The sequence below is a fragment of the Centropristis striata genome, chromosome 22, assembly GCF_030273125.1.
Source record: "Centropristis striata isolate RG_2023a ecotype Rhode Island chromosome 22, C.striata_1.0, whole genome shotgun sequence".
Taxonomy (NCBI): domain Eukaryota; kingdom Metazoa; phylum Chordata; class Actinopteri; order Perciformes; family Serranidae; genus Centropristis; species Centropristis striata.
Genome location: NC_081538.1, coordinates 16,269,187 through 16,294,518, shown reverse-complemented (window position 1 = coordinate 16,294,518; position 25,332 = coordinate 16,269,187). Strand labels below are relative to the sequence as shown.

The window sequence follows — 25,332 nt, the reverse complement described above, 5'->3', positions numbered from 1 at the left end:
TAATTATAAGACCACTAGAAGTATTAGAAACATCCTTATAACATTTCATGAATAAGTACAAACTGGTTCACAAACCTAAAACTGAACTATGCTCGGATACATTTTAGTGTTTTACTGTGCTATAACGTTTGTATTATGTTTTTGTTATTTTGGGGGAAAATGTAGCCTACATACATTTACACATATTCACTGCGTGTCACATAATTAGTGATCCTACTTTTAGGGTTTTCTCGCGCACTGTTTGTGCTGCTTTTAAATGTTTTAATTGGGTTGAACTTTTTTTTCATATATATAAAACTAGGTTGTACGTCGACCAAATCAATGTTAATATGTAAATGAGAATCGTCACCTGACCTCCTCGACCCCGGCGTGGATTCTGTTGGGGTTTTTGCCTACAAACTTATTTTATACAAAGATTTTTTCTGTAAAATTATTTGATTGGTTTTATTTTTTATTTATATGTATTAGTTTTAGTCATGTTAGTAGTACAAAATATGGCGGTAGTCGTATATACACGTTATAATTATTATTATTATTTACGATGGAACATCTTAACAACTAACAGAAATAATACCCAATGTGTTCATGCTCCTACGTAATGTAAACGCACAGGCTTTTATTTTGAAAGGCTCAACGAGAAGTGTTGTTATCTCCCCGTGACGTTGACAGCTGCTGTCCAGACGGCCGGAGAGGAGGAGGAGGAGGAGGAGAGAGAGAGAGAGAGAGAGAGAGAGAGAGAGAGAGAGAGAGAGAGAGAGAGAGAGAGAGAGAGAGAGAGAGAGAGAGAGAGAGAGAGAGAGAGAGGAGGAGGGAGGCAGTGAGCAGCAGGGACACGGTAACCTGCAGGAGGACTCACATGGTCCTGCAGCAGAGGAACACAGACCACCGGGACTCTCCAAACCTCTTACATCCAGCTCGTCTTCACTCCTCTTTTCAGACACTCTTCCGGTTTTATTTTCTTTCTCTCCCTCTCATCCCTCCTCCCGCAGCCCAGTGTCGGTCGGACTTGCGCCGGTAAAGCAGCGCCATGGCTCGGGAGAACGGAGACACCGGCAGAGGAGAGACGTGGAAAAAACAAGTCGACGACATCAAGAAGATTTTTGATTTTAAAGAGGTCCTCGGCACGTAAGTTGTCTAACTTCACCTCTTTGACATTCCTGTGATATTCCCACCGGTGCTCAGTGTCCATGTGGGGCTCCGTAGTGAGCTGACAGTGACCTTACTGCACTTGTGCAATGTTCCAGTATTCCACTGATATCACCAAAATGTGCCCCAATAGTGACCTTACACACTGGGGCTGATTTACACATGTGCATATCTATAGTCCCTGTAGTATTCCTACAGAGGCTTGTTGCATGCAGGGGGTTTCATCACAACATGTTTCTGTTTTGCTGTTGAATCACTGTATAATAGACAGACAGGGCTTTAACTTCAGAATACTGGAACCCTGTAGGCATTTTGGGGTAAAAGTGTTTTCTTGGTTGTTCCTGTAGTATTTTTTGTGCTGAATCCTTTTCTACCGGATGTCAAGCTGTAAAAGTTAAGGTATCATTGTAAAGGGGGGATCCATGGCTTTTCATTTTTATATTTAAATATAATTGACAAATGATAAATAAACAAACCTAACGTGTAATAAATGGCTGGCAGTTCGTTTAAAGTTTGGCAGAAATGGATTCAGCACAAAAAACAATACTATAGGAACAACTCAGAAAACACTTTTACCCCAAAATGCCTACTACGGGTTTTTCCCAAATTCGGTGCTGTCTATAAGAGGCTTTTTGTGTATAATGTGATATTCCTGAATGGGTCTGTGGTGCTGAGGGAAAACCCAGTCTCCTAATGGTTCTCTATAGCAATTGTGCCTTCATAACAACGTTATTGTTATCGATTTGTTTTAGATATCTGTTTCAGCAGTTCATTCATCTAACTTTTATCTAACCATATTTAGCATATATTTAGCATTTACTTATCAACTCGTTACCTTATCCGGTAACGTGACTGGAAACTAGTGTGTGTTACTTAGTTACTTCAACCAATACAATCAGCTGTACATATTAATTTCTTTTCACCACCATTTTTCAGTTTGGACATGTATTGAAGTATTTTATTCAATACTTTAAACGAACTGTCAACCATTTATTAAACGTTAAGTTTCTTTATTTAGCATTTATAAATCATATTTACTCAAGTATTTGAACTCGTTATGCGTAAATATTACTTCTAGCTAGCATGTCAACATTAACGTTACTTTCAGCTCACGTTATTAAACCATGTATTTCAGCAGTTTTATATTTATTTGATTACTTTAAACTTAATGAGAACCATTTATTAGCTGAAGGTATTTGGCATTTATCAATTAAATTTACCCAACAATTTAACATAGTTATGCGTAAATATTACTTCTAGCTAGCATGTCAACTGCTCGTCTTTTTTTACCTAGCTAACATTACTTTTAGCTCACGTTATTTAACCCTTTATATATCTTATGTATTTCAGCAGTTTTTTATTTATTTTATTACTTCAAACTAAATGACAACCATTTATTAATTGCATTTATTTGGCATTTATCTGTTACATTTACCCAACTATTCTAACTGGTTGTCCATTACTTTTAGCTAGCGATAGCATGTTAACTAACAATACTTTTGATATTTTTTTATTTTAACGTTAGCAAAACTTTATAGCGAAAGTTATTTGACCTTTTATTAGGGCTGGGTGATATATCGATATAAAAGATTTATCAATATATTTTTAAAAGTGATATGGAATTGGACCATATCACCTATATTGATATAGTTAAAAAAAATGTCTTTTATATAAATGCTGTCCTTAGTAGGGTTTGTCATATTTAGTTATTTTGTAACGTTCGTTATTCTTTTCTCATATAAATATATTTATTTCAGGAAAAAATTGGCCTATCTTATTTTTATTTAAATGTGCACTTTATGGAGCTTTGATTAAAAAAAAAAAAAGGTACTCCTGTTGTTATACAGTATTTATATTTTACTTAAATAAACAGTTTCAATAAAACTACTTGTGACATGTCATATTTAACTTTGACTGAACATTTGCTGTCACTTTGCGATAAAAATATCAGGATATATATCGCATATCGATAGCCAGCCTAAATATATCGGGATATGACTTTTGATCCATATCGCCCAACCCTTCCTATTATCAATTATGGCTAGACTATATATTTCTTCAGTTTATCGGTTACTTTTAGCTTACTACGGTATAGTCATTTTTTTAAATTGTTATTTTTACCCTATATCCTAATTACTTTTCACACACTCAAACAGACTTAATTTGCAGATATGTATTTCCTATTTAAATATTAATTTCCTGATGGTCATATTTGTATAAAGTGAGTTCAGTTGGCCTACAAACTCCATGCCGTAGAATTCATGTTGGCGGCTATTATGTTCAGTATTTCATAGTAACTTTGTTTGGATCTCTTTGACTTTAATGTAGTCTGTTGTGCTGCATGAGGTGTTTGTATAGGGGCTTGTAAAATGGTTTAGGATGACAGTGGTGCTTATAGAGATACAGTGATTTATCGTTTTGGCACATTCTGTAATATTGCCTGAGGGGATGTTCTTGGTGATGACAGCAAGGCTTTAACAGACCGCAGGAATTTTCAGTATCTCAGCAGCAGTAACAGTTTCATGATTACACTCGCAACCTTTCTCCTTCACCTGGGTCATAAAGGAGATTAATCTCCAGCTCCATGTTAGGAAATTTCTTCTCCTTCTCTTCTTCTTCCTTGTTCCATCTTTTCTCTTTCCTCATCCTCTTCCCGCTCCTTCCCATTTAACAGAATAGAGGATGACCCCCCCCCCCCCAAAAAAAAAAAAAAAAAATCTCTGACAGCTAGTCCCTGTCTGCCAGCTCTGTTTTTCCTGCTGCGAGGAATGAGCTGCGTCTGTTTGGACGGCAGCCTGGAGGGAGACACATAGGGCGGAAGCAGATTGGGATTAGCTACGCACGGATTAGGAAAACTTTCCCTGAATAGAAGTTCAATCAAGTTGTGTAATGACTGAATGAGGATGGACGTCTGGCTGGCTGCAGTTTGTTACTCTAAATTAGCTGAAATTTGGACCGGATGGGGGGAAAAACACACACACGCACGCGCACACACACACACACACATTTAGGATGCAGACTGGGATTTAATGATCCGAGTGAGCCATGGTGCAGCCACACATTAACCAGAGCTGCTGACGGATCTTTGAACCTGATGCATCAGCAGAAAAGAGTATAGCGGGAGCATGCATGTGTGTGTGTGTGTGTGTGTGTGTGTGTGTGTGTGTGTGTGTGTGATTGGGAAGTGATTTGTGATTAGCATGGAAAAGCAGGATGAAGGAAGAAGAGAAGAGATGGCAGCAGTGACTCAGTCGGAAACAGATGAGACTTTATTGGCGTGATGAAGCAGACAGAGTAGGGATGAAAGCAGCAGCCGGAAACCAATCAAAAATGGGTTGTGTACCAGCTGATTGGAAGTCCAGTCAAAGAGAAATTATCAGCAATTACAGTGGAACTAACAGAGATACGTATTTTTTTGTTTGATGTTTGCATGTATTCAGGTGCAGCAGCACATGAGGGAATATTGAAGCTTAAGGTTAGGTTTGCGTTTTTCTGCAGTGTTGAATGTTTTCTGTTTCAGCATTTCTGAGTTGCATCTGTGCTGACAGGATGTGATGTCACAGATCTGACACTGACCCATCATATTTTGTCTCTTCACACTGAATCATCCTTTCATGCACTTGCTAGTATGTGTGTGTGTGTGTGTGTGTGTGTTCTTGTACTTCCTACATAGTGAGGACCGGAACACCAACAGAGTGAGGACATTTTTGTGAAGTGAGGACATTCTGGCAGGTCCTCACTTCTTTAAAGGCTTGTTTGAGAGTTCAGACTCTGTTTTAAGGTTAAGGTTACAATTAGGATTTACTATTCCAGTAAGGGCCCTCACAGAGACAGAAGAGTGTGTGTGTGTGTGTGTGTGTGTGTTTGCAGGCATGTACATGAGGTTCTCCTTGGTGTCTTGTTACCCTCCCCTGGTGTGTATGCTGTGTGTCTCCCTGTCGCTCACTATTCAATAATTCAATACCAACAGCAGTGTGTTCTTTGTGTGTGTGTGTGTGTGTGTGTGTGTGTGTGTGTGTGTGTGTGTGTGTGTGTGAGTCTCAGGTAGGCCATGGCTCTCAGCAGGAGGGATCACAGTAAGAACAAGTGCAAGAGGCAGACAAAAAAGGAACGGAAAAAAGAGAGAGGCTACAGAGAACCATGGGCGTGTACTAGAGTCAGGTCGATTTCCAGTTTTGCCGATCCAGTATGGTGTACGAGCATAAACTGATTTGATTTTATGCCAACCGGCTGAAATGGCATTATGGCATGCCTCAGCAAAATCAAATTGTACAGACAGCATTGGCGTCAAGGCGCAACAGCTTGTATTTTCAGTGTTTTCCACACATTCAGTCATGGAAAAGATTATTAGACCACCGTTGTTTTCTTCAGTTTATTGTTCATTTTCTTGATAATAACCAAAATCATAATCAAGAAAACCATAGAAATGTCTAGATATCAGCTCTTAAATTAAACTCTTATGAGCTATTTTTGTTGTTGTCATTATATTTGTCCAAACAAATGTACCTTTAGTTGTACCAGGCATCAAATTGTACAAGAAATTGAAGAAAACAAGGGTGGTCTAATATTTTTTTTCCATGAATCCAGTCCATACCTTGACTGGCCGCAGAGGGACATACAATTGCGATACGTATTAGCATTTTTGTTATTTGTTTTATCTGTTGGCATCATGTGCAACTGATTGTCTCACATGCTCAGCAGTCAATACTGACCAATATGAAAACATTTTGTAGAAAAGGTGAGCCTTGCTCTTCCTCCTTCTTTTTTTCTATTCTTCTTCTTCTTCTGTTTAAGAACGGCTGCTGAGTCAAGTGCAACACATAGTGGTAAAATCCGGTATACCATCGGGTCCAGTGTTTAGTTCCAAAAATGTTTTTGTACCACAGAAATAGAACAAATATGTTTGTTGTATTAATGATTAAGTTTGGATTCACACAATAATACAAACAAACAGCTGTAGACCATCAACTCCCTTGTAAACTCAAACATGACTCTGATGGAAAGGTAAAGCGGTGAAAATATTCTAAATATAACGTATATACTATACAACGATATTGATATGTACACAGTCATGGAAAAAAATGATTAGACCACCCTTGGTTTCTTCAATTTCTTGTTCATTTTATTGCCTGGTACAACTAAAGGTACATTTGTTTGGACAAATATAATAACAACAAAATAATGATTTTGGTTATTATCAAGAAAACCATATTAAATGTCTAGATATCAGCTCTAAAATTAAACTCTTATCAGCTATTTTGTTATTATTATATTTGTCCAAACAAATGTACCTTTAGTTCTACCAGGCATTAAAATGAACAAGACATTGAAGAAAACAAGGGTGGTCTAATCATTTTTTCCATGACTTTACAGATATATTTTTAGGTGCCTAATATATGTCTTCCTGCCCCGTTTCAGCGGGTTAATATGCCGCCCTTTCTGTTGACCTCACTTCGACACTTTGTGCTGTCGCTACTGACCGTCTAATGCAACCGGCTATGGTGCTACTGGTTAATGCAACCGGCTAATGTGCGACTGGCTAATGTGCAACCAGCTAATGCGACTGGCTAGTGTGCTACCGGCTAATGCAACTGGCTAATGAGCGACCGGCTAATGTGCAACCAGCTAATGCGACCGGCTAATGCTACTGGCTTTCTTGGATGTTTTTGTTCCGGGGTCATACACCAGCGCGGGGGTGGAGCATGTGGAACATGCGCATATGCGTTGTCTTGTCATACATACCAGCGAAAATCCTATTCCAATCACATTATCTTGGTGTCCTAATCGGAGTTGGAGAACGCCGACATCAGTCGGACTAACACGTTTACATGCACTTCAGTTGTCCAGTTATAGTCGGATTAAGGCAATAATTCCTTTTTTTCAAGTGTGACTATGGATAAGTACCTCTTTGAAGCCCACTTGAATAATCCAAACTATCCCTTTAAGACTAGAGGTCAGGGACTTAGTGGACACAGTGGAAGGTCTTTCCAAGTAGCTCAAGAGAAAGACAAACAGTGTGTGTGTGTGTGTGTGTGTGTGTGTGTGTGTGTAGGATAGAGACCGAGACATAAAGTAAAGTGGTGGCCGTGATGGTGGTGCATTGTGGGAACGTCACTGTGCCATCTAGGGCACGCTGCCCTTAATTGATGCTCCACTTCCCTGCTGCTGGCACTGTTCTCTCCACTGTTTCTGGGACTGCAAAGCCCCCCCTCTCTCTTTATGTCTCTCTATATCTCCCTCTTTATGTCTGAAGCTCTGTCATACACTTCCCCGTGTGTCCCTGTGTTAAACTTTCAGATTTCTTTCTTGTTATTGTAATGACATGGTGCAGTTTCCATTTTTTTGTATTCCTGTTATAAATAGCATCTTATAAATAGAACAAAAGATCATTGTTTGCGATGTGACAAAACCAACTTCATCAGTGGACTGCTAGCCCACATTTGTTTGTCTAAATGTGAAGTACTGTTAGTTGCATGTGCATGTGTGTATGTGTGTGTCTAAGTTTGTGCACACACATCCAGAATCACACGTTTTACCACATTGGAGAGAAATTTGAATGCTTACAGTATGTCAGCAGGCTTGTCCTCTTTTGAGCGATCCATCTGTTCTATCCTCTTCTTTTTTCCTGCCAGTTTTTCTTCTGTTGAGTTGTTCTGCCAGGCTGTGATTGGTTGATGTTTTCCCTTGCTGAATGTTGTTGATGATGATTTTGTTGGCGTAATGATGCGGTTATGTTGATGGCATTGGTAATGTCATCAGTCATTATGTCGGTGAAGATTGCTGATGTGTTGTTTGTCACTGTGATGATTCACTGAAGATAATGTGTTGGCTTTGTTTATTGTGCTCATGTACGTCAACAACCACATTGTTCATCTTGGTTCCTGTTGTTGACAATAACATGATGTCAGCAAGGTGCTGATGTCCTCGTTTTGATGGATGTTGTATTGTGTTGTTTTGGGGGCTACTAATATTTTGACATTGATCTTGTTGATACTCGAGTCCTGGACTCCCAACTTGAGTCGGACTCGAAGCCCGATTTTCAGGACTCGCACTTGCATATTGATGACTCAGATTAAGTATATCAAACAAATCACTCTGTCAACAACGCATATAAAGAAATGGAACAACCACATTATGGAAGAACTAAATAAACTCCCTGAAATGGCGACAGCGTGTCATTATGTTTTATTTCTATATCAACTCTTTGAAGCTGCTACGACTAAAGTTTGAGGACTCAGACTTGAGCTCTGATAATGACGACTTGACTTGGACTCTTCTCGGTGACTCTGGCTTATGACTCAAACTCGCATTGATGGATGAACTCTACTCAGGCTCTTCTTTGGTCACTCGGACAGGAACACTAGGGACTCGAGAATGGGTGATTGACTACAACACTGACTTATGCTGCTATTCTTTGTTTAATATAGATATATTGATAATGCCATTCAAGTTTTTATAGTTTTGCTATTTATAAACATGTCAAAGTATTGTTTATGTTATTGATGCTTTTGATGTGGTTTTTAATGTTGATATTAAGGCAACATTAAAGGTTTTTTACAACTCCTAACTCAAGGTCCACTTACTATTTTTTCTTCTAGCAGCTTTAAACCTCCTTTAATTAGCTACCTGAGGCTGCCTGATGATGATGATGATGATGATGATGATGATGATGATGATGATGATGATGTTTCTTTGGAAAGCAGCAGCTTCCTCCGTGGTGTCCTGCCATGGCGACACGCTTATTCAATCTTGTGTGTGTGGTAGACTGATGACTAGAGATGTTAACCAGTTTCTATGACTCCTTCAAGTCTTTACTTGTTACTCTGGAGTTCTTTTTACCTCACTGAGCTTTCTGCGTTGGGCCTTTGGAGTGAACTTGGCTGGGCATCCACTTCTAGTGAGAGTACATACAATACTAAATCGTCTCCATTTGTGAACCATTTGTCTAAATGTGGACTGGTGAATATCTAAAGTCTTTAAGATTACTTTATAACCCCTTCCAGTCTGATGCAAATGAACAATTCTTGATTGCAGGTCTTCGGAGATCTCTTTTTTGCAAGGCATGGTTCACATGAGCAGATGCTTCTTGTGAATAGTAATCTCAAAAAGTTTGAGTATTTTTTACAGGTCAAAGTATCTCTAGGCCTCACTCGCATCTCATTTCATTGTTAGGACTCCAAGTTTGCTAATTCCTGACTCCAATTAGCTCTTAATGGAGTCATTAGCCAAAGGGTTCACTTACTTTTTCCACCATCACGTTGAATGTTTAATGGATGTTTTCTATAAAGACATAAAATATTATAATTGTGTGTGTGGTATTAGGTTAAGCATGTTGTGTTTGTCTATACTTGGGACTTATATGCAAATAGGATCACATTTTATGACAAATTAATGCAGAAAACTAGGTAATTTAAAAGGGTTCACATACTTTTTCTTGCCACTGTAGTTTTGTGGAGTAAAAAACTGTGACTCTGTCAGCTTGCCAGAACTATCTATTCTACGATTGAAACCGGAGCTTAGAAAGTAAGCTAATAGTTTTGTATCCACTACACTACTGGCAAGAATTTCATACAACTTGTCCAAAATCCTGAACTTTCCCTTTAATGGTAATGATGATGCTGTTGTTATTCATCATTGTTGACATTGATACTTTAGTCTGTCTTCTAGTTATAGACAAGTGGATGATTTCAACATGAATATGCTGATCTCTGTTTGGCATTTCAGTGCTACTAAATTTGAGCTATAGTCAAGTCAAACACCCCATACCCCCCCAGCCACACACAAAAATATACTTAGCAGGACATTTAAAAGCAGCAGAGGGGAAAAGTCACTTTTTCCTCCTGGTACATGCAGCATATGAAACACTTGCTTCTGCCAACTGTCAGGTCTTTCCTCATCACTAAATGCATTTAATGTGAAATTATGCGTGTGTGTGTGTGTGTGTGTGTGTGTGTGAAGGGGGAGGGGGAGCAGCCATCTCTCTGCACAGATTGACACGTGTATCCAGACCTCTGAGTATTAATGATCATAAACTTTAGTCCATTATCGGATCAGCGCTCTATTTTAAGCCTCTCTGCATCCACATCCAGCTTATAATGCCCCAAGCTAAAAGCCTGTTGTCTCTGTGCTGCTCTGTCCGACAGCTGTATGAACACCGGTGTGTTGCTCTTCATGTATGTAAACACAGTCACCATCTTTAAAGAATTATGGAGATAGGGAAAAACACAGATTTGTTATGAATTGACAAGAAATTGACACATGGAGAAAAAAAAAATCTGAGTTACCTCATGCTGTGCCATTAGTTTTATAAAAGAGACAGATATTTGTGAAGCATGACATTATGCATCAAAAACACTTTTTCTTGTCTGGAGCAACTTGTCCTGATATCCCACTGTGACTCCATTTTTGTCAGTTATGGAAGCTAGATACAATGCTGTTTTGTCGTGAACTATTAAATGACAACTCTTTCAAAAAAACATAGGTGAAGATAGAGATGTTGTGCTGAGTGCACATCCCACAAAAGACATTTTCCATTCTTCCTTTTATATGATCTGTGGGAAAAGGGACAGTGGCTCTGCTTCAGTTTGTTTCTCCTGACTGGAGGATTTGGTTTCAGGCCTGTTTTGCAATCCTAAAGGGTCTCGACAACAACATCTGCTGTTCGAGAGGGAAATCGGGGCCGCAGCCTGCTGCGGGACAAATGATGCTTGTTATGATGAAATTAGGAGTTGGTGGGGTGATCATATTTTTGGTGATCAAGGACGACAGGGTGCTGGGGGTCAGTGGAGTTGCAGAGACGTGAGCGGTGTTGCTAACTGTGTTGCTTCCCGTGGGATATTTGCCTCTCTAAACATTTTTCGAAGTCAACAGAGGTTATTATATGGTACATTTCTTCAACTTTGCTCTCAGCAGAGAGGAGCTGCAGTTTATTAATAAGTGTTGATGCACTGTCCCTTAAGAAGCCAAATTAATAAATGAAGCCCCATTAAACTTAGTTTACAAATCTTATTTCAAATGGTATTTCTCACTCGAGCATGACATTTTCAAAAGTCCCATATTATAACAAGTGTCATTTCCACATCTTTTTTGATTATTGAGCAGGTCTGGTGCTATTGGTTGGCTGATATTATCGCCTGATATCAGCCTATCATTGATATATCTGTTTGCATCTGTATCAGCTTTATTTTTGGACTGAGCGTTTTATTGTTGATTTTGTAAGGTGACCTTGAGTGTTCAGAAAGGCGCCCATAAATAAAATCAATTATTAATAATAATGATAATAATAATAATTATTATTATTATGTTATTCCAGCTTCATGACAAATGCAGCACATTTCTGTAAGATTCGGTTGCCACAACTATATAGGTTGAAAGTGCTGCTGCATTGCTGTTACAATCATTTCCTGGCTGCAATGATGGTGCAGAGACATCAAGAGTGCAGAGTTGAAGACTTGGAAAACACTGACCAATCACAGCAGACTGGGCTTTTCCCAGAGGGTGGCTTAAAGAGACAGGCGCTAAAACGGAGAGTTTCAGACAGACGATGAATATAGTATAAGAAATATCATGTGTTTTTGAACATTGAAGCCTCCAAACATGTTGCAGTAGAAGCCCAAAGTACAAGTATGCATAATTACCACTTTAAAGTTGAGAGAAAACATCCCTAGATATCAATTACTGAGACTTTAATGCTGATGAGCAACTTTCATCAAGTTCTGCTTGATGCTGCGAGGAAATACATGATCTTCTTTTCCCAACTGGACCCGCCCGCTTCAGAACTGATAAAAGAGCACAGACAACACAACACAGACATGTGAAATAACCCAGGCAATTGTTTTTAGTCAGTTGTCCAGTTACAGCTAAAAGGGGGAAACATGGTTTTAAATTCATGCACAACTTTTAACTCTGTATGAGTTGCTTTTGAGGCGTATTATTACCCAAGAGGAAATAAGGATTGACACTAAGATCGTGTCCTCTGTGTTGTTTCTGGGAGCTGGAGAGATTCAGTGGCCTGACTGTACCCTGGAGGTGTGAAGAAGGCTTTGAAACAGCATTTAGACTATTGTGTGTGAGTGAATTGGCAGAAATATAACTGAATTGTTGACTGAATAAATTAAAAAAGGATGTTTTTTAATACTTGCTGGCTAGTCAAATATGCCTTTGGCAGACTGTGTTGTTGGGAAGTTCGACTCATGATCTCAGCCTATGCTAAATCCTGGCTACAGCCCTGATAACCATGCTTGCTGGGAAACCATGATCATTTATTTTGAAATAGAAAATAAAAGCAGTAAAAACAGCTTCATAAACCTGAAAGTGAAAGAGAAAGAGAAAGGGGCCTGTCTTTTGAGCAAGGCATTAAAACAATGACTGCTCAGCCAGTGGTCAGATTTGAGTTATGACTGTGAGGCAGGATGTGGCTGAAACAGAGCAGGCCCTGATTAAATATCTGTCAGTAAGTGTTGTGGTTACCCTCGGGGGAATGCTTTCAGACTGCATTGTGTGTTGGAATTACATTGCTCTTAGTTTTCCTTCAAGCTTCCTATCATGTTAGAATCACTCACGTATAGCCAGCACTCCTACAGCAGCCAGGAAATCTGGGTTTCGGGTCGATGCTTAATTCATTCTCCCATATCCCATAATTCATTTCATCACAGCAGACGCACAGCTCCATATTCCAAGCACACAACATGTTTGAGGCACTAAATGGAAATGTTTCCGTGTCCTGGATACCCACAGAGAGAAAGGGAAGGTGTTTATTTCTGTGAAAATGTGTAAGGTCAATATTTTTTATACTTTAAAAAAAAGAACTTCAACAGTAAACTCAATGACTGTGATGACAGCGGACGGCTGACAGGTTTTCAGCCTCTACCTGAATAGAAAGGCAAGTCAGAAAGCAGCTTAGCATATTTTCCCTTGAGGCTCTGCTGCTTCTGACAGTGGCAGTGCAAAATCTAACAAAATACCAGAGCAGAGGAGGAAGAAGAAGAAGAGGAGATAAATGGAGAATTGTAATGAAAGGCAATGAGGATGGGGAATAGAAGCACATTTAAGCCTAAGGGGGTGGCCTCAGGGCCCCCTGGGGTCGTCCTGTTCCACTGCTAAAGGATAAATATGTTGGAAGTGATTTTTCAATCAGCCTTTCTTTCTTTCTTCCCACCATCTGCTGTCACCAGAAACTTATAAAGCTTTTGCTCTGAAAGAACAACACTCTTCCTGTTTTCCGCCCTTTTTCCTCCTAATACAACCTGGAGGCTCATCATGTAAAATGGAGAGATTAAAGATGCTGATAGATTCTTATGATCTAAAAAAACAAGGATTTCTCACCTGAGAAACGGCTGCCCAGTTGAGAGAGGATAGGGGGCACCGTTCAGAATCCAGAATGAATCATCAGGCAGACTGTCTCAGTCTGGGTCTGTCTCCACTGTCTCTCTGTAAGGCTGTGTCCTCTGCAGGAACACAAAGATCTGATATTTTCTTTCTTTCTGCTCGGCTCCTGGTGAGACTGCAGTGAGCAACAGAACAGGTTGCACTGCTGTGACTGGATTTCAGAGGGAGATGAGAAAACTTTGCAAAAAGAGATGTACAAATGTGAGGTAATTCCGTCCAGGAACCTGATATCAGTTCTACCCTTTTTAAACCAATGCAAACTAGGGCTGGGTGATATGGACCAAAAGTCATATCCTGATGTATTTAGGCTGAATATAGATATACGATATATATCCCGATATTTTTATCACAAAGTGAGAGCAAATGTTTAGTCAAAATCAAAACCAAATATGACATGTTACAAGTAGTTCTATTGAAACTCTTTATTTAAGTGAATATAAATACTGTATAACAACAGGAGTAGCATTTTTAAAAACAAAGCTCCATAAAGTGCACATTTAAATAAAAAAAATATATTAAATAAAAATAACCTATGAAATTAAATAGGCCAATCTTTTTCTGAAATATATTTATATGAGAAAAGAATAACGAACATTACAAAATAACTAAATATGACAAACCCTATTAAGGGCAGCATTTATATATAAAATCTTTTTTTTTAACTATATCAATATATGCGATATGGTCTGATTCCATATCACATTTAAAAATATATCGATATATTTTTTGTATCGATATATATTGCCCAGCCCTAATGCAAACCTAGTTCTTTTGCTGTGCTGGTGCTGGTTTGCAGTTGGTTCAACCTTCTCTTGCTCTTCGATAGCGACATTATTACGTCACAGTTTACATCTCTGCTCTCCACAAGTATTATACCAACAATGGCAGGCTACATCGTCTCTTTACAAATGTTGCTCCTGGCTTTGTGAGCCTACATTGGCATCAGAATGGGACATGTACAACACATTTGTGCTGCTCGTCTTGAATGCTATGGACGGCAATTATGTTCTTATTAAAACTTAATGTAAGATGTTGGTGTTAGCCTTTGTTGTATGCTAACGCTAGCCTGTGTCGATCACATTGCATTTAAACAAATCAGATCAAATGAATGATACACGTTTTAGTTGGTCTTGTTGCCCCCAGCCCCTGATGTTTAAGACCAGCAAAGAGTTGGTGCCGTTCTGGAACCAGCTGGTTCTTCGGCTGTCAAAACGCGAAGAACTCGTTTGAGATTAGGCACCAGATCCAAACTGGCCCTGGAACTGCCTGGCTGAAAAGGGGTATCAGATTTAGCTGACCGTGATGTGTGTGAGGGTTCACTGGTAGACTGGAATGAGATGCAGATTGCTGTCAGTAACTGGCATGTGTGTACATGTTTGATTGCATGTATGTGACTGTGACAAATGCATAGTCTCTGGCGATTCTGTTGATTTAAATAGAAAATGTACTCACCATGTAGATGTTGTGTTCATATGAATACAATGTATTCTCCTGAATCAGTCCCAAGACAAAAAAACCAACCCAAAACTCCTAAAAATGACAATGCACCTACTACAATATTACCCAAAAGACCTATTATTTTGTTTTTTTTATTGTCTGTGTGGAAAATGTTATCCAACCTTTCAAAAGTAACCAGATAAGTAGCATTCAGTTGTTTTTGCACATAGCTTAGCATTAGTAAAGAACACTGTGTGTATTATCTTAGCTCTAATCTGATCTGCATACAATACATCAAAGTCATAAATTGCTATTACAGGGACCTGAATCATTTCCATAACTAAAGCATTTTGAAAAATCAAAGTCACCTTGGTGGAAGGCAAGTGGTGCACGTTAGCGTGCTTCCTAGCAAATCATCAGGAGGAAAAAAAAACAGAAACATTATGCTCATTCAGTAATTGAATGAATGATGATGATTCATTAAATGATTAATTAATTAATTAAATAAGTGTGTGCTTTTGAGGTGCCTCCCTTTGTCTAAAAACGTTCAATGGCAACATTTGCATGCTGGTTCTTGCAAACTTTGATTAGTTTTATTATCATTTATTGTAGAATCAAATGTTGTTCGTCTTGTTTTATGTCTCTTTCTAAAACAAATCGCATAATGCACATACCCAACAAGAATTAGTTTTTAACCTGGATGTGACATTTTTACGACTCTTGAATCTTTTATGGCTTCTAACTTTCAGAAGCCATTAAAGGGTTTTTAGTCCCCACAATGAAGCTGTTATTCTGTTCACAACATTATCTGGCTTGGCTCATCAAAAATGAGCAACTCCTGACACTCTACCCTCTAGTCTCTTCTCCATTTTTCATTAAAAAATAATTTCTTTCCTTTAGACTCTGTGGTCTGAGTCTCCTTTGGTAGGTTTCTCTACCAGCATCTTCACCCCTGGGATGAAGCGTGAATCTTGTTTGTTTGCTAAAAAGTTAGCTACCAACACCCGATAGATTGAGTTCTGAAACCTTGTCCCCTGTGTGTCCCTGTTAAAGTATCTGAGTGAAATAAGCAGACTTCAGGCTCAGTCAGCATTGTGGCACATCACAAATCGCTGTTGCAATTGCATTACCTGTTTGTACTTCCTACCACAGCAGCTGGTGAATTAAGAAAATGTACCCATCACTCAAGGCAGGTGCTAATTTCCAACCCTGCTACAACAGAATGATGAATTAACAGAACATTTACAGCCGCAGTGAATCTAACACAATTAACATTTGGTGCAGTTCATCTCCATTAAAGTCCCCAAACCTCTGCCACCATCACCTTATCATCAAAACACCACTTTAGACTCTCTACATTACATTATTACATTACATGTCATTTAGCTGACACTTTTGTCCAAAGCGACTTACAATAAGTGCATTCAATCTGGAGGTACTAGCCTTAGACCACAGGAATCAAATAAGTACGGAACTTTAAGAGCCAACTGTAATCACTACAGGAGTTCTATATGTTAAAGAAGAAGAGCATTTTTTTTTAGACCATGACCATGACTTTACCAAGGTATTGTTGGAAGAGGTAGGTCTTCGGTCTTCAGCCTGCAGCGGAAGATGTCTACACTGCAAAAAAGGTGTGTCTGAAAACAAGATAAAAACACTAAATCTGAGGGAAATGATCTTGCTGCATGGACAGATGATTTCACTTGACAAGATTTATTAAATTAAGATTATTAAATCTAGAAATAAGCATGTTGAACGTTTAAAATAAGAAATTAACATCGATGAACTGGCCCGAGCAGAGTGCAATGCAAATTATTTGTTTCTTACCAAAAAAACCCATTTCGATTTAGGAGTGTTAGATAATTGATCTTGTTTTAAGAGTTAATTTCTTATTTTAACATTTACATTTAGTCATTAAGCAGACTCTTTTATCCAAAGTGACTTACAGGAAGAATAAAAGCAAACAATCAAGGTATAGTGCAGTAAGAGCTATAAGTGCATCAATAAGTGCTAGTGACAATTCTAGTCGAGTAGAATTATCATGTGGTGCTAGGAGAGAAGATGCTCTCTGAAGAGCTGGGTCTTAAGGAGTTTTTTTTAAGCGTTCCACATGCTTAGTTGTGTCGGTGGGGAGCTCGTTCCACCATTTGGGAGCCAGGACAGAGAAAAGTCTGGAGATGGTTTGAGGCGAGTTGACCCACGCAGGGTGGGGGTTGCCAGCTGTTTGGCTGATGCAGAGGGGAGAGGGCGAGCAGGGGTGTAGGGTTTGACAAGTTCCTGGATGTAAGTAGGACCTGAACCATTAGCAGCAGAGTACGCCAGAGCTAGAGTCCTGAAGCGTATCCGTGCAGCCACTGGTAGCCAGTGGAGGGAGGGAGGAGGGGTGTTGTGTGTGAAAATTTGGGAAGATTGAAGACCAATCGAGCAGCTGCATTCTGGATGAGTTGCAGAGGTCGGATGGCTTTGGCAGGAAGACCTGCCATGAGGGAGTTGCAGTAGTCCAGGCGTGAGATGACCAGCGCCTGGACCAGGACCTGAGCTGCCTTCTGAGTGAGAAATGGGCGGATTCTTCTGATGTTATGCAGCAAGAATCTGCAGGATCTGGTTCAGTTCAACCCTACAAAAAGTCCCCAAACCTCTGCCACCATCACCTTATCATCAAGACACAACTTTAGACTGTCTAGCCTTGATGTGTGATCTGTGTGAGCTAGTGATTAGTTGTGACCAATTGACAATTTATTTAATTAGTTTTATCATGTAAAGTCATTTTATTTTATTTGCCAATAACTGGCCTGCTTCTTGTCGTCCTTTAACATTTAATTCACCATAATAACCTTTCCTGTGCCTTATCCTATAGCAATCTGATTGTTGAGATTAATTCCAGTGTAACAACGTGTCCCCAAATAATATTTGGCAGGCATACAGCGGGTTGCTGTGGTAACAGCTAGCTGTTGCCCATCAGATTGTGAATGATTGCTGCCGTTAATGGAAGCAGCGCCGCAGCAGCTCCACTGCTGGCAAGCACACACTCTGTCTTCTGGACAGGTAATTTAGGGCAGAATGAACACGCACAAACAACACACACACACACACACACATACACACACACACACACACACACAGAAGTCACACACAAGCACACACTTAGAAATGAAACTTATAAAGAGGCAGACACACACACATAAACACCATAATTCACCCACACGCTGAAGCATAGCATATTTATTTAAATCCATTTTTTATTTAAAGCATACCAAAACTAACACACATAAATAATGTTTTTTTTTTATTGTCAAGCGTGTATTTATTGAAATGTAGCTATTTTAACAGACAAAACAAATATTTATTAACATCCAAAAACCAACCCCTCCCAATAAAGCAAATTCCTTATCAAAGGAAGAAAATATATATATTGATTAATAAAAATAAATAGATTTTTTAAAGCCTAAATTAAATAAAAGCAAAAAAAGCTATTCATATTTTAAATAATACAAATAAATATAAATAATATACTCAGAATAGTATTATATTAAAATATTTAATATATTACATTAAAATAATATAAAAAATAAAATTAATTAAATGAAATAAATATTTATACACACAAAGATAAAAAAAAGTAGTAAGGTAGTCAAGTATAAAAAGTAGCGTAAAAACAATATTTATATATATATATATATATATGTACAATCACACAATGACACACACCGTTTTTGCACTAGTAGGCATTGCATTTCACAAAGTCACACACACACACACACACACACACACACACACACACACACACACACTCACACACTCATCTACACCTTGGAGGCTTTTTTCCTGTATTATAGCAGACCTACTTTCACAGGGTCCCACTACTGTACTTAGATCAGTGTGTGTATGCCTGTGTGGCTGTTTATCAGCTTGGCCCAGTTATACTCAAGTCGTCCTTGAGCAGAACACAATGCTGCACACAAACAACAGTGCCAAACTTTTAAGATGTCGCAGACTTTGTAGTCAGCTTTAAGGGGAGAGAGAGGTTGTGTTACAGTTGAAATGTCATTTGTATGCAAAGACTGCTTTACCGTTTGGTCACACCCCACTGTGTGTGTTGGTATGTGTGTGAGAAAATGCGTCATCAGTCTAGTCAGAGCAGCACCGTCTAGCTTTCAGTCATTGTGTGAATGCCACTTAAACTCACGCACAGTGTATGTAATCAAAGCTGCATAGCAGATGTGTGTTTCATCATATAATTGGCATGTTGGTGTGATGACATCATTGCAACATAAACGTCGATCGTCTACATTTTTTCTGAAAGGGGAGAAAACCTGATCAGCGTTTATAGTTGAGCTCAGATCTGTATTTTCAGCTCATCAGACATCACTGGTTAGATTTTGGCAGAAGTCTTGGGAATGATGCATATCAGCTCTCCCTCCTGGTCATAAAACTACACTGATTGGCCAATGGGGAGCACTAGTACTTACGGATTTCTGTATGTAACAATCAGTAGCCTCTTTTAACTGATTTATTTTCCACACACAGTAGTAGAGTTAAGAAGATGGGTTTATGTTTTGTACTAAACGTAAGTCAGCTCCCAAGTTAGGACAGTTGAAAATAGTTTGCACTGAGATGGATTAACAAATGGGATCTTGCAACGGACAATTGACACCAAACAGGAACATGGGAATCATGGGAACTGTACCTGCTATATGAATGCATGTAATGCATGTAAAAAGTATGTGAACCCCTTGAAATAACCAAGTTTTCTGCATCAATTTGTCATAAAATGTGATCTTATTTGCATCTAAGTCTCAAGTATAGACAAACACAACGTGTTTAACCTCATACCACACAAACAATTATAATATTTCATGTCTTTATAGAACACATCCATCAAACTTTCAAAGTGATGGTGGAAATAGTAAGTGAACCCTTTGGCTAATGACTCCTTTAAGAGCTAATTTGAGTCAGGAATTAGCAAACTTGGAGTCCTAACAATTGAAATGAGATTTGAGTGAGGTGTAGATGTATTTTGACCTGTAAATAACACTCAAACTTTTTGAGATTACTATCCACAAGAAGCAAAGGCCCAAAGCAGAAAGCTCAGTGAGGTAAAAAAAAGAACTCCAGAGTAACAAGTAAAGGCTTGAAGGATTCATTGGAACTAGTTAACATCTCTGGTCATCTCTAGTCTACCACACACACAAGATTGAACAGGCAGGGCATCCATGGCAGGACACCATGGAGGAGGCCATTGCTTTCCAAAGAAACATCACCGCATGCCTGAAGTTTGCCCAAGAGCACCTTGACACTCCACAACACTACTGGGAAAATATTTGATGGACTGATGAAACTATGGTGGAATTGTTCATGAAAAACACGCAGCAATAGGAATGGTGTGAATACGGCCCTGAATACCAACATGAGACCATCATCCCAACAGTGAAGTATGATGGAGGGAGCATCATGACTTTGGGCTGTTTTACTGCCTCAGGGCTTGGACCACTTACTATCATTGACGGGAAAATGTATTCCCAATTTTATCAAGGTATTCTACAGGTTAATGTCAGGGTGTCTGTCTGCCAACTGAAGCTCTCAGCAGAAGTCGGGTGATGCAGCAGGACAATTGCCTTAAATATCAAACTGAATCTACTACAGAATGACTTCAAAAAAGTAAATCTGCCTTTTGGAGCGGACCAGTGGACCTCGATCCAATAGAGATGCTGTGAAATGACCTCAAGAGAGCTGATCACACCAGACATCCTAAGAACATGACTGAACTGAGGCAGTTCTGAAAGCAAGAATGGTCCAAAATTCCTCCTGAACGTTGTTCAGGTCTGATCAGCAGCTATCAGAAGCGTTTGTTTGGTAAAAGAAATCAGTGGGAACTCGCTGTTCAGGGCATCTGAGCCCACGTGGTATGAATGCTAACCACTTGGCAGAGGGAGGTCGCCCCCAAACCCACGAGTAAATTTAGTCTAATTCCATATCACATTTAAAAATATATCGATATATTTCTTATATCGATATATCGCCCAGCCCTAAAGGGAAACACTTTGTACTGCTGGATACATTGGATGAATCCCTCAACACTGTTAAAGAATTTTTGCACGTATCAAAACAGATGGTAGTTACCTGCTCATGATTGACTCATGGAGTTGGCATCATTCAGAGGATGACATCATTATTAGGTCATATCCTCCAGCTCAACTTACATTAACATTACATTCACATTTCATTCATAAAGCTGACACTCCTACCCACAGTTATTCTTAATAAGCAGCTTTAGTGGATGCCTTTCATTCTCTGTAGTCCCAAGGACGGCCGCACCCACCCTTCTGCTCGTGTTTACACAGCTCCCTTGTTATGTTTGTGTATGTGTAACTTCTGATATCGTGACGTTAGCAGTGATTAAATGAATTTGTAATCTATTGAATGGGGTCAGATAAAGCTGACTAAATGCCTGTTGCCGTTTCCCACAACACCTGTTCTCTTGTGTGTGACTGTGTCTGGGTGTGACGGAGGTATATGTGATTAGGTTTTTTATGTGTGTAAAAGGCTTGCAGTACAGCTGCTGGGAAGGTGAATACATAGTTTCATCAGAGGGAAAAACAAGAGTGAGCATGTTTGTGTATCTTTGTGTGCCAATACTTGGCTACGAAAAACAGCGACCAGATCATCTTTAAATATTTGCATTAGGCTTGTTTATACTGATATAACCTTTAGAATCAAGGCTGTTTTATCATTAATCTGTAAAGCAAACATGTAGGTGTCCATAATGGAGGAAGATCTGCTTGTTAATTAGTAATTCCCAAGTCTGACAGCCAGAATGGAAACAAAGAGCCCCTTCTAACAGCTTGTTGTGGTGAAGCTTTAGAGCCCTTCACTAACACTCTCATTCATGTTCTCATTGAGGAGTCTGGGAAGGTTTTGTAAGGCAATATCATATTATAATCCTTTGAAGAGATGCTGGTGCTTCAGTTAGACCGAGCTGATGCCACGAGTGACCTCAGCTTTACCAATTAAAGGATTTGCATCTCCGTTTTGTACCTTTTGGGTTTGGATTTGGGTATTGAGGTACATTATACTTTTTTTTCTATTGAGTATTTGATCTGGATGAGTTCTTCATATAACAAGAACAAAAATAAAATAAATATAAATACAAATATAAAGCAATCGGCTGGAGAAACATGGATGGAAGCTTATGTCGTGTTACAAAAAATTAAGCCGTACAGTTTCTGTTTTCTTCACATATATACAGCATGTCATTATGAGTAGCCAAATATACGTACATTACACAAACCAGCATAGACAGCCACAAAAACAAACAAACAGAGCTGTCTTAGACAAAAAATACCATAACAACAAGAACCACAGGGGGTAGACCATATCATACATAAATAAATAAAAAGAAATTAAAAAAAAGAAATCATATATGTTACATAGAGATAAGAGTGGGGGGAGTCCCCCTATCGACAGCATCCAGATTTTCTTACCACCACAGCAGCATCATCAAGTGCATAATAACTCATGTAACCCAATATGTGTCAATCCGTACTGTATTATCTCACTTATGGTCCAACAGGCCCTTCAAAACAGTTAGTCTCGTACCAATATAAGTCAGGAATGGGGAGCAGATTCTATAGAAAGCATCAGTCATACTGTTCATCTGGACCTATAAGTGTAGTATTCCATGGGTAACATATCAAAAATAACTTTATGCCATCCAGCTATTGTGGGGGGGTTTACAGTCTATCGACTTAAGCAATATGTTTTGTTGAGTCTTGTTGTTGAGTTTATATGAGTCTTTTGGAATGTGCACTTTTGAGGTACATTATACTATTAAAGGAGCAGGTGGCTGTGTCACATGCCTGTCCCTGAACCAGACTCCACTCTGTTAAGATAGCAGGAATGGAAACATAATGAAAGGGCTGCATCTCGGGCAAACACAGGGATGTTTACTCACAGCCTGTGATACAGTACATGTAGATAAAATCCCCAACGACCAAACAGGTAATATAAAGTGGCAATACAGTTTGTCCCTCCTTTACAGCTCAAAATATAAATATGTTTTCATTAGGTGTCTTTGCACTCGGGTCCTGGTCTCTTAAGGCCTGGCTGGATGTAGGTTATTACCACAGTTACAGTACAGTAACTATGGCGGGGTTAAGATGTGTAATATGTAATCTTCTGCTGCTAGAAGTCTCTCCGTCAAAACGATAACAGACGAAGGAGCAATGTCGTCATTGCAGTCAGGTTCTCACGGTCAGAGTTCCTTCTGTGATAATTGGGTTAGGATTTTAACAGGAACTGAATTATCAGCAGAGGTCTCCTCCTTTCCTAAACAAACGGACTAGGTGATAATTTCAGTGAAACACTGAATAAAGCACTTCAAAAATGCTTAACTTTTTGCAGTCTTTTGCAGACTATTTTGTCAGTTTTTGCCAGTTACAAATGTTTACCATGTCGTGTTGGTATCATTTTTTTTCAGCACACCCTCAACTTTATGACCTGTTAAATATTTTTCACTTTGACTTACTGAATCAACATTTTGAACCCAAAAGAAACCCAACATTAAAACTGACTTTGAAAATTATTAACACAGTCGAGCTCAATGAAGAATTTTAAATGTTGCAAATGTTGACACAGGTTGCAAATACAACATATAAGAGGTAAAGTGAGGTTAACATCTAAATATTTTTTTTTCTCTATACTAAATATGTTTGATCTTATCTCCAGTTTTACTTGGCCTAACATCAAAAATATTGGTTTAACAAGGATTAGTAAACATAAGCGTACCAAACCATAATGTGCCAAATTCTTCTATCCCAGCACAGGTCTTGGTAACGATACATATCGTGATTTAAGGGTGTTTCCACTACAGCCCAATACCCGGAATAAGGTGGGTCTCACTCACCGAAATGCCCCTAATTTGAATATGAGCCGTCCGGAGTGGACTTTTTTCGTCCCTGTAGAAGAGCAGGGCCGTTTTTCTCCACTTAAAAAAAGCCTGGACGCTGATTGGATAGAACGCTAAGCAGGATGTGACGTAGTACTGTGTACTACGCCACAACAACGCACGCCATTTGTTAAAACCCGGCAAAGCACTGTTGCCAACTTAGCGACTTTGTTGCTATATTTAGCACTACTGCTATACTGTGGATTTTTTCTTCTTCCTCTTCCGGACGCAATTACTAGTCCTACAATTTGAAGAGTTGCAGGACAAATTATATATCAAAATGTGCGGTTTGATCGGGATCGGTGTGCTATTACTTTTCTCTACAGAATATGAATTTTTCGCGACGTAAGTTCAATTTTGTATTGAAATGAATGGGACGGCCGAAAAAAAATGAGCAAAAAAGAACAATAATTGGAGATTTTTAAACGTCTACTTCTCCGGCATAATTTCACCTAGAGACTCCATTTAAACTTTAAACAGTAGACACAAGTCTTGTGTATCGGTGTATTAATCCACGTTTCGATAGGTCATATAGTTTTTTTATCAATCCCTGTTCAATGACCATGATCATTTATGGAGAAATTCTGAGATTATAATGGGCGTGTATTGCACGGAATGTTGGTGTCACAGTGTGTGACATCATCGCCAGAGTGTAGAGGGAGAGAAACAATTGTCAAAAACCATACGTCACCTCCAGAGTCTCTAAATTCCTCTGGGGCCTTTTTGTAATGGAGACATGCAGAGTGAGGGGACATTTGAGAGTGCGTGGCCTGAGACTTTCCCGGTGGCCCCTAAAGGAAACACATCTATAGCATATTTTCTGGTATTTCTTCCCACAGTCCAAAGACATTCAGCTTAGGTTGTACTGGTGACTCTAAATTGCTCGTAGGAGTGAATGAGAGCACAAATGGTTATCTGTCTATGTGTCAGCCCTGTGATAGTCTGGTGACCTGTCCAGGGTCACAATGTCAGCTGGGTTCGGCCCCAGATAATGGATAAATGGATATTCTATGTGAAATGACCACATGCCCAAGCATATTTTTGTAACATTCATTTCTCTATGTTAGCAAAACAGCATCTCTAGTTTGCTGCAGCTTTGCTCCCACATGCAAGGATCAAAACGTAGAGCTTTGTCCAAATGACATAAAAATGCAACATTTTGAATTATAAAATCCTACACTAATGGTCAACTAACTGACCTCCATAAGCTCCATACATGTGACCTCTCCTCTCAGGCTGGAACAAATCAAAGAGTCTCCATTTGCTCTCCTCGTCATTACTTCCACAACAGTTATTAGAGCTGAAGACCTCTAACATGGCCTTCAACATGTCAGGTCATGTCTTTTATCTCCAGCCTTTGATATGCTGTTTCTCCCTGCCAACCCCATCTTCCATACCAATTCTGTCACACCCCTCCT

General features: G+C 39.1%; 1 protein-coding gene across 1 annotated transcript in view; it reads left to right on the top strand.

Annotated features, from left to right (window-relative positions):
- Positions 1–824: 824 nt before the first annotated feature.
- camk1da (calcium/calmodulin-dependent protein kinase 1Da) overlaps positions 825–25,332 on the top strand; it is a 103,998-nt gene continuing 79,490 nt past the window's right edge. The window contains exon 1 of the mRNA XM_059325496.1: positions 825–1,125. Coding sequence (XP_059181479.1) covers positions 1,028–1,125 — 98 coding nt within the window. The 5' untranslated portion in view covers positions 825–1,027. The remainder of the gene's footprint in view (positions 1,126–25,332) is intronic.